Source organism: Pteronotus mesoamericanus, unplaced genomic scaffold, assembly GCF_021234165.1.
Source record: "Pteronotus mesoamericanus isolate MK-2021 breed Mesoamerican mustached bat unplaced genomic scaffold, CSHL_Meso_final contig_2, whole genome shotgun sequence".
Taxonomy (NCBI): domain Eukaryota; kingdom Metazoa; phylum Chordata; class Mammalia; order Chiroptera; family Mormoopidae; genus Pteronotus; species Pteronotus mesoamericanus.
In genome coordinates, this window is record NW_026555084.1 from 31,386,000 (window position 1) to 31,398,396 (window position 12,397).

Consider the following 12,397-nt stretch of genomic DNA (forward strand, 5'->3'; position numbering starts at 1 on the left):
GGGCGACCGTTCGCGGGCCTCGCTGTCCTGCCCGCCTCGGTCACTTCAGGCGCTGACGGCCTGCGGCCAGGTCTCTGTACACCCGCTGCCCGCTGCGCCGGCCTCCGACCGCGGGGTTCCGGGGCATGCTCGGGTCCGGGAACTGATCTCCACCGTCCCGAGCCGGGACGAAGCGGGAAGCCGTGCCACAACTGGCAGACCCCGCGCTCCCGAGCCTGGGCGGGCAACGCAGCCGCGCGGCGCGCCCCGCCCCGACGTGCTCCACGGGGGGGCGCGCGCACGCACGCGCGGGGGCGCACAGCAAGGGCGCGCGCGGGGCCGGGCCGGCACGGCGGCGAGAGCGCGCGCGGCTCCGGGAGGCGGCGGCGGCGGAAGCGGCGAGGGCGGCGGGCGTCCGGCTCTGAGGTGGTGAAGGCGGCGGCGGCAGCAGCGGCGGCTCCAGACTGGGCTGGGCTGGGAGCGAGCGAGGGTCGGTGGCGCCGGGTCGAGCACTGAGCCCTCCGCTCGAGCATCAGCCCGCCGCCCGGACGCCTGGGCCGCGGAGTTTGTGTCCCGGCTCGGACCCCGGCGCCCAGCCCGGAGCCGTAACCTTGAGGCGGCGGCGGCGGCGGGGCCGGGCCGGGCCGGGCCGGGGGGCGACGGCGCTGGATCCTCGGCTGCCTGATCGTTGGCGGGAGATGTCGAACCCCGGGACGCGCAGGAACGGCTCTAGCATCAAGATCCGTCTGACAGGTACGGCCGGTGGGAGGCCCACACCGCCCCCCCCACCAGCGCCCACTCGCACCCCGCACGGGCCCCTTAGCAGTCCCGGAATTTCCCGCAGGGCGCCCTGCTGAAGTGGCCCTCCCCCACGCCGGCCGTTGTCCCAGGACCTCGTCCCCCCCCCCCCAGGCGAGTGCCCCTCTCTTCTCCCTCCGGCCCCGCCCCCTCACTTCTCCCCGGCCCCGCCCCCTTGCTTCTCACCCGCCCCCCCTTCGCTGTCTGCCTTCTCGCTTCCCTCCTTATTCCCCCACCTGCCCCCTCGCTTCTCCCCTCCTGGCCCCGCCTCCTCGCTTCTCCCCTCCCGGCGCCCCGTTTCCACCCCTCCATCCTTCTCCTCGTTCTCTTCCTTTTCCTCCCCGGCGTCCCGCCGCTTCTCCCCTCTGGACCCCGCCTCCCGCTTCTCCTTACCCCTCCGCCTCGCGCTCCCCTCTCCCCTCACCTGCCCCTCGCGTCTCCCCGGCCCCGCCCCTCTCCCGCCTTCCCACCCTCTGGCCCCAGGCCTCCCCCGGACCCGCCGGCCGTTCCTCCCCGCCCGCCCCACTCCTCGGCGCCTCCCCCGTCCTCTTCCCCGGCTGCCCTGGGCCTGCCCCCTCTGCCCCTCGCAGCTTCCCTTTGGCCACGCCCCTTTCTGCGCCCCTAGTTGCGCCCCCTCACTTTCTCTCCTAAACTCCGCCCCTTATTTTCTACTTAATCCCGCCCCCGCTTATCAACCTAACCCGCCCCCGTGCTTGGGTCGGCCTGGCGGCCTCCACCCTTTCCTTCAGCCTCGGATTCCTCGGTCCCGTTCTGGAGCTGCTCCCCGGCCCGGTCCCCTCGCCTCGCCTCGCCTCGCCTCCGGTCCAGACCTCTTCGGTCTAGTCCACTTCCTCTCTCTCGGCCAGGCCGCGGGCTGCCCTTGACTGTGCTGCTTCCATTCTTTCCTTTTCTGCATTGTCTGCATTGCACTTTACCATCGCCACCGCCCACCCTTGAGCCCGGATTAGGCGTTGACCCGCTCCCCACACACACACACACACACACGCGCGCGCGCGCACGTACACACACACACACACACACACACACTCACACTCACACTCACACACTCTGGAGGCTTTGGCAGCTGAACGACCGCAGGCTCCTTGATTCACTCGCATGTAGTCTTCAATGAAATGCCTGTGTCTCCTAGGTGGCTCTGTAGTGCCACCTTCGAGGGTGAGCGCGAAGCTCTGCTGCGGGCCTGCGACGTGGTGGGCGGTTTGGAGGTGTGCAGATGCCAACGGTGTCTGCTGGGGGGTCCCTTGCCTGCGGACCCCAGGAGTCCTGGGCCAGTCCGCGTCCTCTCTGTCCCCCTTCCTCCTCATCCCTGTGTGGCTGCTGCTCGTCTGCCGGTTTAACTTAATAGCTGAGGCCGGACTGTAGTGTTGCAAATGCCATTCTGTTGGGGGACTTTCCACACTCGAATATTGCCAGCTCTGAAAAGGAAATAAAAAGTTTAGGCTAATCCCTGTAAGGGGTTTTCCCCTTGATATTTCTGTTCAGTGGCCCGTTTGATGAGGACTCCAAAATCAGAGTCCCTTTCAGAGACAATGAGCATTTTGGACACTTCGTGGCAGATGCATAGCCCCAAATCATTGGTAAATCCGTGAAAACAGCAATGGGTGATTGTTTTCGAACTAAAATTTCTTTGGAAACTCCACAGTTGTTGCATGATCCATTTTATTTTTGTTTCAAGAAGAAGTTTATAAATTTTTTAGGTACGAAGATACCAGCTCAGGTTATGATCAGATAGATAATAGGACCAGATCAGATGATGTTTTGGACCCAAACCAGACTCTGGTTTTATAAAGTAGCAAGTATATTCCAGGGTATATGCTGCTGGAGAAACATAATCCTGCATCCCAGGGCTGATAGGAAACACTTCCCACTCTGTAGATGCAGTATATACATTGTTATTTTTATGGTTACATAAAAGTGACATTTTTAACTTTGTTAATGCTTGTAAAACTTTAATTACTGACAACTTCAATTCGGTTTTCATTTACAAAATAATCTATAATTGAGATCAGAATGGTTTCAGCTTTCTTGTTAAAAACAAAAGTAACTGATTTTGTGAGTTTTGGTAGAAACGTGATTAATGTTTTAGAAATGATAGGTTTTAATTGCAGTATTTGTGCCAGGTGTATATATATTAATCCTAACAGGCAGGTCTGGGTGTGGGCCTTTTCCTTCTGAAAGGGAGGGTTTGGTTTGTCTTCCCAAATCGTCTTTGGATTTAGGAATTTAGATGTCATAGAAATAAAAATGCTCCAAAGAGTTTTACTATCATTTGATCTTGAAGGATAAGGTGATGAGTGTTTTTTCTATAGCACCTTTTCCCTTTCCCCCAGTTGATGTTAACAATGATACAGGAGAGGGTGATTGTCCCTGAAAGAGGATCGAGAGTTTAGGGACGCGTGTGTTCACACACGTGATGCCAGTTGTCTGTTGAATGTTAGTTTAGGTAAAAGTGTTGGAACTAGGCATCTCGCTGAAGATAGGCCAGGTTTGGGCCTCATCTTTAAGGTTATCAGGGGAAGTCTGAAATCTCTTCTGGCAAGTTGGCTTGCCATCTTTCCAAAGTGTATACTTTTGTTACAGGTTTCAAAGTTTATTTCCACATGTGATACTAGAAAAAATGACTTTTAGAAATGAGAGCTATTCTAACTAGTGAATACCACACAGTGTAATTCAATACCAAATGTGAAGACATGGGCGTTACAAAAGCATTTAGAGCTTCAGGGTCCACCGTTGTATTTAGTGGTGAGCAGAACGTTGGATTGAGAATTAAGAGACTTAATTTTGGTCAGATCTACCATAAATTGCACAATATGGAACAAATTACATAACCTTCCTGGGTCTCAGTTTCCTCATATATAAAGTGAGATTTCGACTCCATTTAAAATTTTATTTGATTCTCCATCTTGTAGGATTTATTTGTTTGGCTTATTCCAAATTACATTGGGTACTTATGTTTTCTGTTAGGTGTCAATACTGATATTCAGAAATTTGTGTCAAAACACAGGACTCATGTTTGATTTATGACAAGCATTACTTTTGTGCATGGATTACATTTATGCTTTCTTTATTTTTCTTCCTGTGGAATGTTTTTTTGTTTTTGAAAACTACTGGATAGTTGTTGAACTGCTTCGGAAATTTCGCCTAAACAGCAGAAGAATGTTTGAGTTGGATTTTTTTTATTTTATTTTATTTTATTTTATTTTATTTTATTTTATTTATTTTTTAGAGAGAGGCGAAGGGAGGGAGGAAGAGAGGGAGAGAAACACCGATGTGAGAGAGCTACATGGATCAGGCACAAGCTCCCAATTGGGGGCCTGGCCCGCAACACAGGCTTCTGCCCTGACTGTGAATTGAACTGACAACCCTTCAGTTCACAGGCTTGTATTCAGTCCACTGAGCCACACCAGCCAGAGCAAATGTTTGAGTCTTTATATTTAAAAGACTATAATTTTAATAAATGTCTTTGTGGTAATTTAGCAGGATAATAGTTTTTAAAGGTATCAGTAGGTTTGAGGCATAATATTTTCAAAATAGAGTGATCTTTGTTAAAAGGAGTTATCTTGCAGACATTTTAGAGTTTGCTGGTAAATCAGATACTTGGGAAACATTTTTATATTTTGAATTCAAGCAGGATTTGCAAAAACTTTGTTCTTATGTGGTACACAAATGAATCCCAGATACGTTATTTAGGCCACTTTGGGTAAAAGAATGGAATTTTGAGCTCTAAGTGTTCCACAGTGCTCTTCAAACAAATTAAATTTTATTATATTAACCAGTTAGTTGAAATACCAAATGTCTGAACTTTTTTTTTTTTTTTAATGCCTGGAAATCCTGTGATCTTCTTGTGTTTTGTTTATCTTTTGGATCGTGACTGCATATTGTGAAGAGAGAAAAAATCTAACTCCCAAGTAGAGGGAGGGAGGGAAACCTTCCTTGATAGCATATGGGAATGGAGGCTATTTTTAAAGTTGTAGCACATGTGATGTAAGGCTGGCTTGTGTTTTGGCATCCAGATGATGCCAAACTTGGAGAGAAATAGTTGTTAATAACTTTAATTGATCAATAACAGTTAGGTGACCTGATTGATTTGAAATAGTTGTCTCTCTTAAGAAAGATAAAGCTGTTAAGAGTGTGGCCTTTGTCAGTCTGTGCCAGCCAAGAACCTCCCTTATGCAAAGCAGGCAAAACTTTTAACAGTTGCAACTTGGGTAACATGGAATTTCTAACCATCAGTTTTTGGCCTAGTGTTGCACCTGAGTTTATATATTTTTCTCAGCGTTAGCCTCAAGTTTATGAAGTATAGTCAAGGCACTTCTCTGAGCTGAATTCTTTAAGGTTGTGGTGTGGATTAAACCAAGTACTATTGCAAAACTTAAACTGCAATTATACTTTAAAAGGAGTCACGTTCTGCCAAATACAGGACTACTGTTAATTTTATTTGTGATTTGATCACATTTGTGTTGTCTTAAGAAAAATCTTTTTTAAAATTCATTTTATCTTTTTAATTTTTTTGGCCCAACTAGCAGGCTTGAGAAATGAAATATTTCATGTACTTTATTTCTGTCTGTATTTTTACAGTAGTTGTGACTTATCAGAGTAAAACCTGTGGCTTCAAGTCTGTTTATTTGTGAGAGAGCGAAACCTCTGTTTTGCACCTGGAACAGTGGTGTCTGGATTTGCAGTTTTTCTTTCTGCTCTACAAATTTTCATTTTCTCTGTGTGACCACATTGCCAGGTTCTAGTGTGGAACAGTGTGCGAACCACGGAGGTTCTGGGGGCTGAGTCATCCGTGAAGGAGTATTTCCTCATGAATTAAAAAAAAAAAAAAAGACTGGCCTATAATATTTCAACATCAGCTTAATGATCCAGTTAACTAGACTGGTTGTTGTGTAACACGTCTGTGGGCACTGGTTAAAAGTTAAAATAGCTGAATTGTGCATTTTCGTGAGTGCTAGACTGAAGGGGAAGTTCAAAAAGCCTTCTGAAATGGATGAAATAATTTGGTATTTTCTAGTTGAGAAACCCTAACTTTTAGGATTCTTATTTCTGTCATATTTTTGTAATTTCAAAATCATGAGAGGTTAAATATTTTTTTAACAAATACAGAATTAAAAATATGTGGGGGGTTGTTTTTGGTCACTGAACAACAAATTACTGGTTAGCTTGTGAGTTTTAGCGAGAGAAAGCCCCGAACTTAAATTGGCCTGTTGTCCACAGCTCTCTGACTCTGGCTGACCAGTCCCTAAGGCCACTCCAGTCAGGGAGCTGCGTTAGAAAAACACAAAAGCTCCTAGCCATGTGGATCGGGCAAATCTTTTTAAAATGTTGGCATTTCTGTTGTGTCTACGGATGTAATTTACTCCATTTGGATATTTAAACTAAGTGGAATGTTGTTTCCATATTTCTGGATTAAAGGGGAAAAATCCTTTTATTGTTTTAAAACAAGGCTTAAATAACGTACAATCAGTGCGGCTGGTGGGTCCCCCACTCTGTAATTCCAGCTGTGTTCACCTCCATTGCAGCTGAAAGGAATTCTAATTGGCTGAGGAATGTCGGCAACATCGTGTATCAGCAGAGCACGAACCTATTATGCTGGCCGCTGGGTGATGCATTTCAGATGTTTGAGTCCAACTTGGAGGTTGCTTTCAGGAGCCTTGAAGAGGATGTTGTGAAGCTTAGGGCTGTGCTTGGCAGCCTGCTTTCTTCTTCATATGTTGGGCGTCTGCTAAATTCTCTATAGGCTACAGTGCTTTCTGTGGCTTCAACACTGGACTGGGAATCAGAAGGTCTGAATCTATATACTTCTAACTCACAAAAGTACTACAATGAAGAGAGGGGGTGGGTGGAATTATAATCTTTTCGTGACTCAGTTTTTCTATCCGTAATCCAAGATACTACCTTTTTATATTGCACAAGGACTTGGTATTAATTAGTTTGATGAGTAGTTATGAGTTATTTATAGAGTGACACAATGTAAATAGAGAGTCCTAGATTCCTGTTACTTCTTACTCCTAAACCATCATGTAAATGCTAATGATGTACATTGACACTGAAGAAAAGCTATAGAACCTATTGATAAACATGGAAAAATAATACTCAAGAATGAACTGTTACATTCTTTATGCATTCAGAAAGCTCCTTAGAGAAATCATGTTACAAGCCAAAGCCAGCATCATCCTCAATTCTGAGAGCTTGTAAGCATTTCAATTAAAATCAGGAACAATACAGGGATGTAAACTATTACAGTTATTATTAACTAGAGGAAGACAGCAGAAAGCACAATTGCTATTATTTGCAGGTGATATGATTTTGTTTCTTGAATCCAAAAGAATCAGCTGAAAAACAATTATGAGAGAGAGAGAAACTTTTAGTCAAGTGCTTGGATAGAAAATTTCTCCATGGAAAAATAAAATGGATAAAAATCAATATGTAAAAACAAACTAGGAAAAAACAATTTGTAATCTGTATGAAAATGAAAGCATAGCTTCCTTAATACATAAAGAGCTTTCAAAATCAGTAAAAGGCCAATAACCTATTTGGCAAAGAATATAGACAATTCACAGAAAAGAATGAAAATAGATTTCAACTATACGAAAAGTCTCAGCCCTATTCATACTAAACAAAAAACCAATTAAAACTAAAGGTGAAACAGTTTTCATCTCTCAGATTGGCAGAGACCAAAGAGTTTGAAAATATGTCATGATGACAAAGGTGTAGAAAAGCAGAAACTTTCTTACACTGTTGTTTGAAACATAAATTGATACAACAGAGTAAAGATATCAGATGATAAATGTCTGTACCCTTTGATCTAACAGTTCTGCCTCTAGGAATTTTTCTTACAGATATATTCACACATTTATGTGCAGTTTTATGTGCAAAATGATTGCAGCATTGTTTGAAATAATAAAAGACTAAACACAACCTAAATGTGCATAAATGGAGAACTAGTTAAATAAATTGTGGTGTATCTCCAGGGATGTGTAGTTGTTAAAAGAATAAGATAGTGCTTTATATTCTGATACAGAACATTCTCCAAGATATATTACTGGGTAGGAGAAAACATGATTCAGAAGAGTGGCTATTGTACATGCTGTTTGATAATAAAACAAAACAAAAATAAAAGTGAATTGACAGGTGTGTTTGTATCACTGCAAGGATGCTCTTGAAAACATTGATCATGGTTTCCTCTGGAGCCCGAGCATCCTGCTGAGAGAGCCTCTCCCCGGGTTCCTTTTATGCTGTTTAACCTCTTCCTCCTCTTCCCCTTCTGGAGCATACATTTCTTTTCAACAATTAAAAATATTAACAAAAAAGACTCTACAGCTTTTAAGAGTTTCTTAGAACAACGAGTACGTATATTGTCAATAGTAATTGTTTTCAAAAGCAGGTGTTCTGAAAATTCAAAATAATTGCGCCAAATGGACTTCATAGATCTAAAGTACTAAGGGCATCCAGTGCCCATTTGTATGTGTATTTTCTTACCAGGAAGATTCCTGGGCTCTAGAGAGTAAAATACTTTGCATACTCTGTAGGTCTGAACCAACTTATACTGAAATTCCCCCACCCCAATGCCAAAAAGAAAAAAGAAAGATTGCTCCAACATGGTACTAAAGTAAGCCTAAATGGTTCTTTCCAGATTCAGAACTGTAGTCCTCCTCAGGCCTGCTGTATGTGCTGCGTCCTTTGAAAGACTGGGGTCTTATTTGGAATAATAGTGCTGGTTTGTACCCTTCATCTGGAATGTCATTTGGGGTTACCGCTTGCTTTTTCTATAAAAGTAGAAAAAGTAAGTATAGGTAATTTATTTCCTTTTTTCCTATTAGATCATTGGGATAAATATCCTAATTTTACTGGATTGTTATTTCTATATATTATTACCTACAAATTACAGATTTGAGAATTGCTTGTTGCCTGTTTATACAGGTCTGTATTATTAACACCTGAAATCTTACATTGTTTCGTAGTTTCCAAAGAGTTCTCCTCTACATTTCCTCACTTCAGTCAAAATATCAAGCCAAGAGGAGAACAGTTTTGGGGGTTTTTTGCATGCGTTTTTCTTTCTAGGTGGGTTTTTTTTTAAAGCATATTAGCATGCAGTTTTCTTATTTAAAAACACTTTACAGAAGAAAAAAAAGAATAGTTTCTCTTGTCCTATATGGGTAACCACTTCATGCTCAGATTTTTTTTTAAATGCTAGAAGCACACTTAACTCAGCTTTAACAAATTCACATGCTTTACAAATCAATAGTCACAGGCAGGAGAGGGCTCACGTTTACCCATGGGACAGCGTTAGGCTTTAGTGAGGCTAATTCACACTCACTAAATTAGATGAGCTTTTTGGAGGTAAGGTCACTTTTTTCCCCTCCATAATCATGCAGGGTTGGAAACATGACATTGCTGTCCCCTAAATGTGCCTGGGAGACACCTGAAACCTAATGTGTCCAAGACAGCCGTCTTATTCCACTCCCAGAAAGTGTCCTCTCCGCCCCCCCTTTCCCTACTTCAGTAGCTCTACCCAGTTGCTCAACCAAAAATCAAGACTCTGTCATTCATATCTGATTTATCCTCAAGTCCTGTCATTTCTGCCACCACAGCTTATCTGGGCCATGTTTTGTCTTCTGGTCCATTGCCCCCATTCTAGTTCAGCCAGGTCATCTCTTGCTTGGACAGATGCTTCTTGCCCTTTTTTATTTAAATGTTACTTGCGTCCCAAACCATTTTGCTAAAGTATTATTTATTTCTCTATTTCAGAGATGTACAAAGATGGGTTGTAAAAGTCCTCCTTTTGGCTGACTCTAAAGTGGGGGTGGAACGCGACCTGCTAACACGGCTCTCGTGCCTGGCTGGGGGGCTCCCCGCCCGCTTCTGCGTGCTGGCCCCATGCGCCAGCTGCCGGAGCGGTGCTGTGGGGGGGTGGGGGGGGGCGGGAGGCCGGTCATCTTGTCAGCATGGCCCGGCGCTCCTCACCACCTGGTGATTTAGGGATGGCCAGTGACAATGTAACTGTGTACGATGGTGGAGAGAAGTCAGAGGACCAAATCAAAGAATGCTATTTGAAAGAGTCATCAGTGGGAAATAGTAATCTTTACAGTCCAGAGCACGTCTTACATTCTCTTGTGCAGGAACAGCACATTGGCTGCCTCTGGATAACTCATGATTTTATGATCCCTCACAACGGTCCCCCATCGTGCTCTGGCCCAGGCTGCCGCATCTTAGTAAGTGACATCATCAACCAGCCAGGTGCTCCGACAAGAAACCTGGGTTTTTCCTTGGTTCTCTTTGCTCCTGTTCTCTAGAGTTGTCAGCTCTTACATCATGCACCATACCCTGAATCCTTTTCCTTCTCTCCGTCGGCCCTGCCACCACCCTAGTCCCCTCGGCGATGTCACCTCTCACTCAGAGGCCTGCGATAGTTGTCTCCTAAATGGTTTTTCTGCTTCTGTGTATTGAAATATCTACACATACAGAAAAGAGCAGTGTACGGTTTGCTGATGATAAACTGAATGTACCTGTGTAATTATATCTTAGATCAGTGGCTCTCCCCTGGGAGCAATTTTGCCTCTCAAGAGACATTTGGCAATGTCTGGAGACATTTTTGATCATTACAACTTTGTGGGTGCTACTGGCATCTAGTGGGTAGAAGCCAAGGGTGCTGCTAAGCATCCTATGCTGCACAGAACAGACCCCATAACAGAAAAATTATGTAGTCCAAAATGCCAAGAGCACTGGAGAAACTGATCTATATCAAAAAATAGAATGTTACTACTTCCTGAAATACTCTATAAGCCTCCTTCCCAGTTTCTGCTCCCTACCCCCAAAGATAATCACTGTCCTGCCTTATAACAGCCTGTTTTTGAATTTCATATTAATGAAGTCATACAGTATGTATGCTTTTGTGAACTGGCTTCTTTTGCCCCAACATTGTATTCATGAGGTTTAGCCATATCGTTGTGTTTGGTTATATATCATTCATCTTTTTTGCAGGATAGTATTCTATGATGTAAATATACCATAATTTATCCTGCAGGATGTGCATTGGGGTAGTTTCTAGTTTGGGCTATTCTGAGTATTACAGCTATAAACATTCACGTGTGTCTTTTGGTAAGGCTGTGTATGCATTTCCATTGGGTATATACCTAGGAATGGAAGTGCTGAGCCATAGATGTTCAACTTTAACAAAACTGTCAAATGCTTTACCACAGTTGTGCCAGTTCACATTCCCATCAGCAGTGGATGAGAGTTCCAGTGGCTCCGTGTCGTTGCCAACCTTGGTGTTTTCTTTTTCACGTTAACCATTTTGGTGGGTGTGGCATGGTATCACTTTGTGGTTTTGCGTTTACTTTCACTTTTCTCCAATCCATACCTTAAATGGCAGCCTTCAACATTTTTTATTTTTTACTTAAAAAAAAAGTTTTTAACTGATTTTAGAGAGGGTGTGGAAGGAGGAGAGAGAGACAGAAAGAGAGAGAGAAATATCAATTTGCTGTTCCACTCATTGACGCGTTCATTGGTTGGTTCTTGTGTGTGCCCTGACCTGGGATTGAACCTGCAACGATGGCATATTGGGACGACGCTCTAACTAACTTAGCTACCCAGCCAGGGCAACTTTTTTGCTGTTGTTTGGTAGGGTATAGCTTTGGTGTAAACATTGAAACACCTAAGTTCTTTTTCTCTCCCGAGACACCGTTTTTACACCCTTCTAGGCAACAGTGATTGCCCTGTGGAGGAGGAGTGACTTGCCCCCGCGTGTGCCAGCCACCTGGGAGGCTTGTCGAAACTCAGGCTGCTGGCGCAGCCCCCAGCCACTAGCCACCAGCAAGTATGTTTCTGTATTAGAAAATCTAGGCTGTAGGTGGGTGTAACATAAGGGTAAAGAAGAATTTTAGTCAAAACTCGAATAACTTGTTTCATTGAATAGTTTCTAATTTATCACTTATATAATAGTTTATTTACATACCAGGTTTTTTCCTGAGATCTCCTGTGCAGATTAAGACTTGTTTTCTTTTCAAATAACCAGTAGTGGATTAAAATATGAACAGAGTTATATGGATTACTATATTATAAACCTAAATTCAATATATTTGGGCCAAAAAGAATTAGATGCATACTTTTCACACAATCATCATGTGAGTTTTATCTGTTTAATCTTTTATTACTGTAAAAACACTCGTTATGCTTTCAGTTTTTTAAATTTATTTTAAAAATCGAGGGATAATTGACATTTAACATTATATTAGTTTCAGGTGTACAGTATAATGATTTGATACTTGTATACATTGTGAAATGATCACCACAGTAAGTCTAGTTAATGCCTGTAACCTTACATAGTTACAAAAAAAAATTGTTTTTCTTGTGATGAGAACTTGTAAGATGTGCTTCATCAACTCTCGAATATGCAATATATTTTTAACTTTTAATTTTGAAGTAATTATAGAGTCACAGGAAGTTGCAAAGAAATGTACAGGGAGGTCCCTGTGCCCTTCACTTAGCCTCCTGTATTGCTAACATCCTGCATCACTGCGGTATAATATCAAAACCAGGGACTTGACAGTCGACATTGGTGCAATTCACAGGGCTTATTCAGATTTCACAAGTTGCA

The 12,397-nt window shown here is 43.8% G+C and overlaps 1 protein-coding gene across 2 annotated transcripts in view; it reads left to right on the forward strand.

Moving 5' to 3' along the window:
- The first annotated feature begins 367 nt into the window (after positions 1 to 367).
- Positions 368 to 12,397, forward strand: part of SMURF1 (SMAD specific E3 ubiquitin protein ligase 1) — a 105,499-nt gene continuing 93,469 nt past the window's right edge. For both annotated transcript variants that reach the window (XM_054568514.1, XM_054568515.1), the window contains exon 1: positions 368 to 732. In XM_054568514.1, the coding sequence (XP_054424489.1) occupies positions 678 to 732 (55 nt within the window). In that variant the 5' untranslated portion in view covers positions 368 to 677. The remainder of the gene's footprint in view (positions 733 to 12,397) is intronic.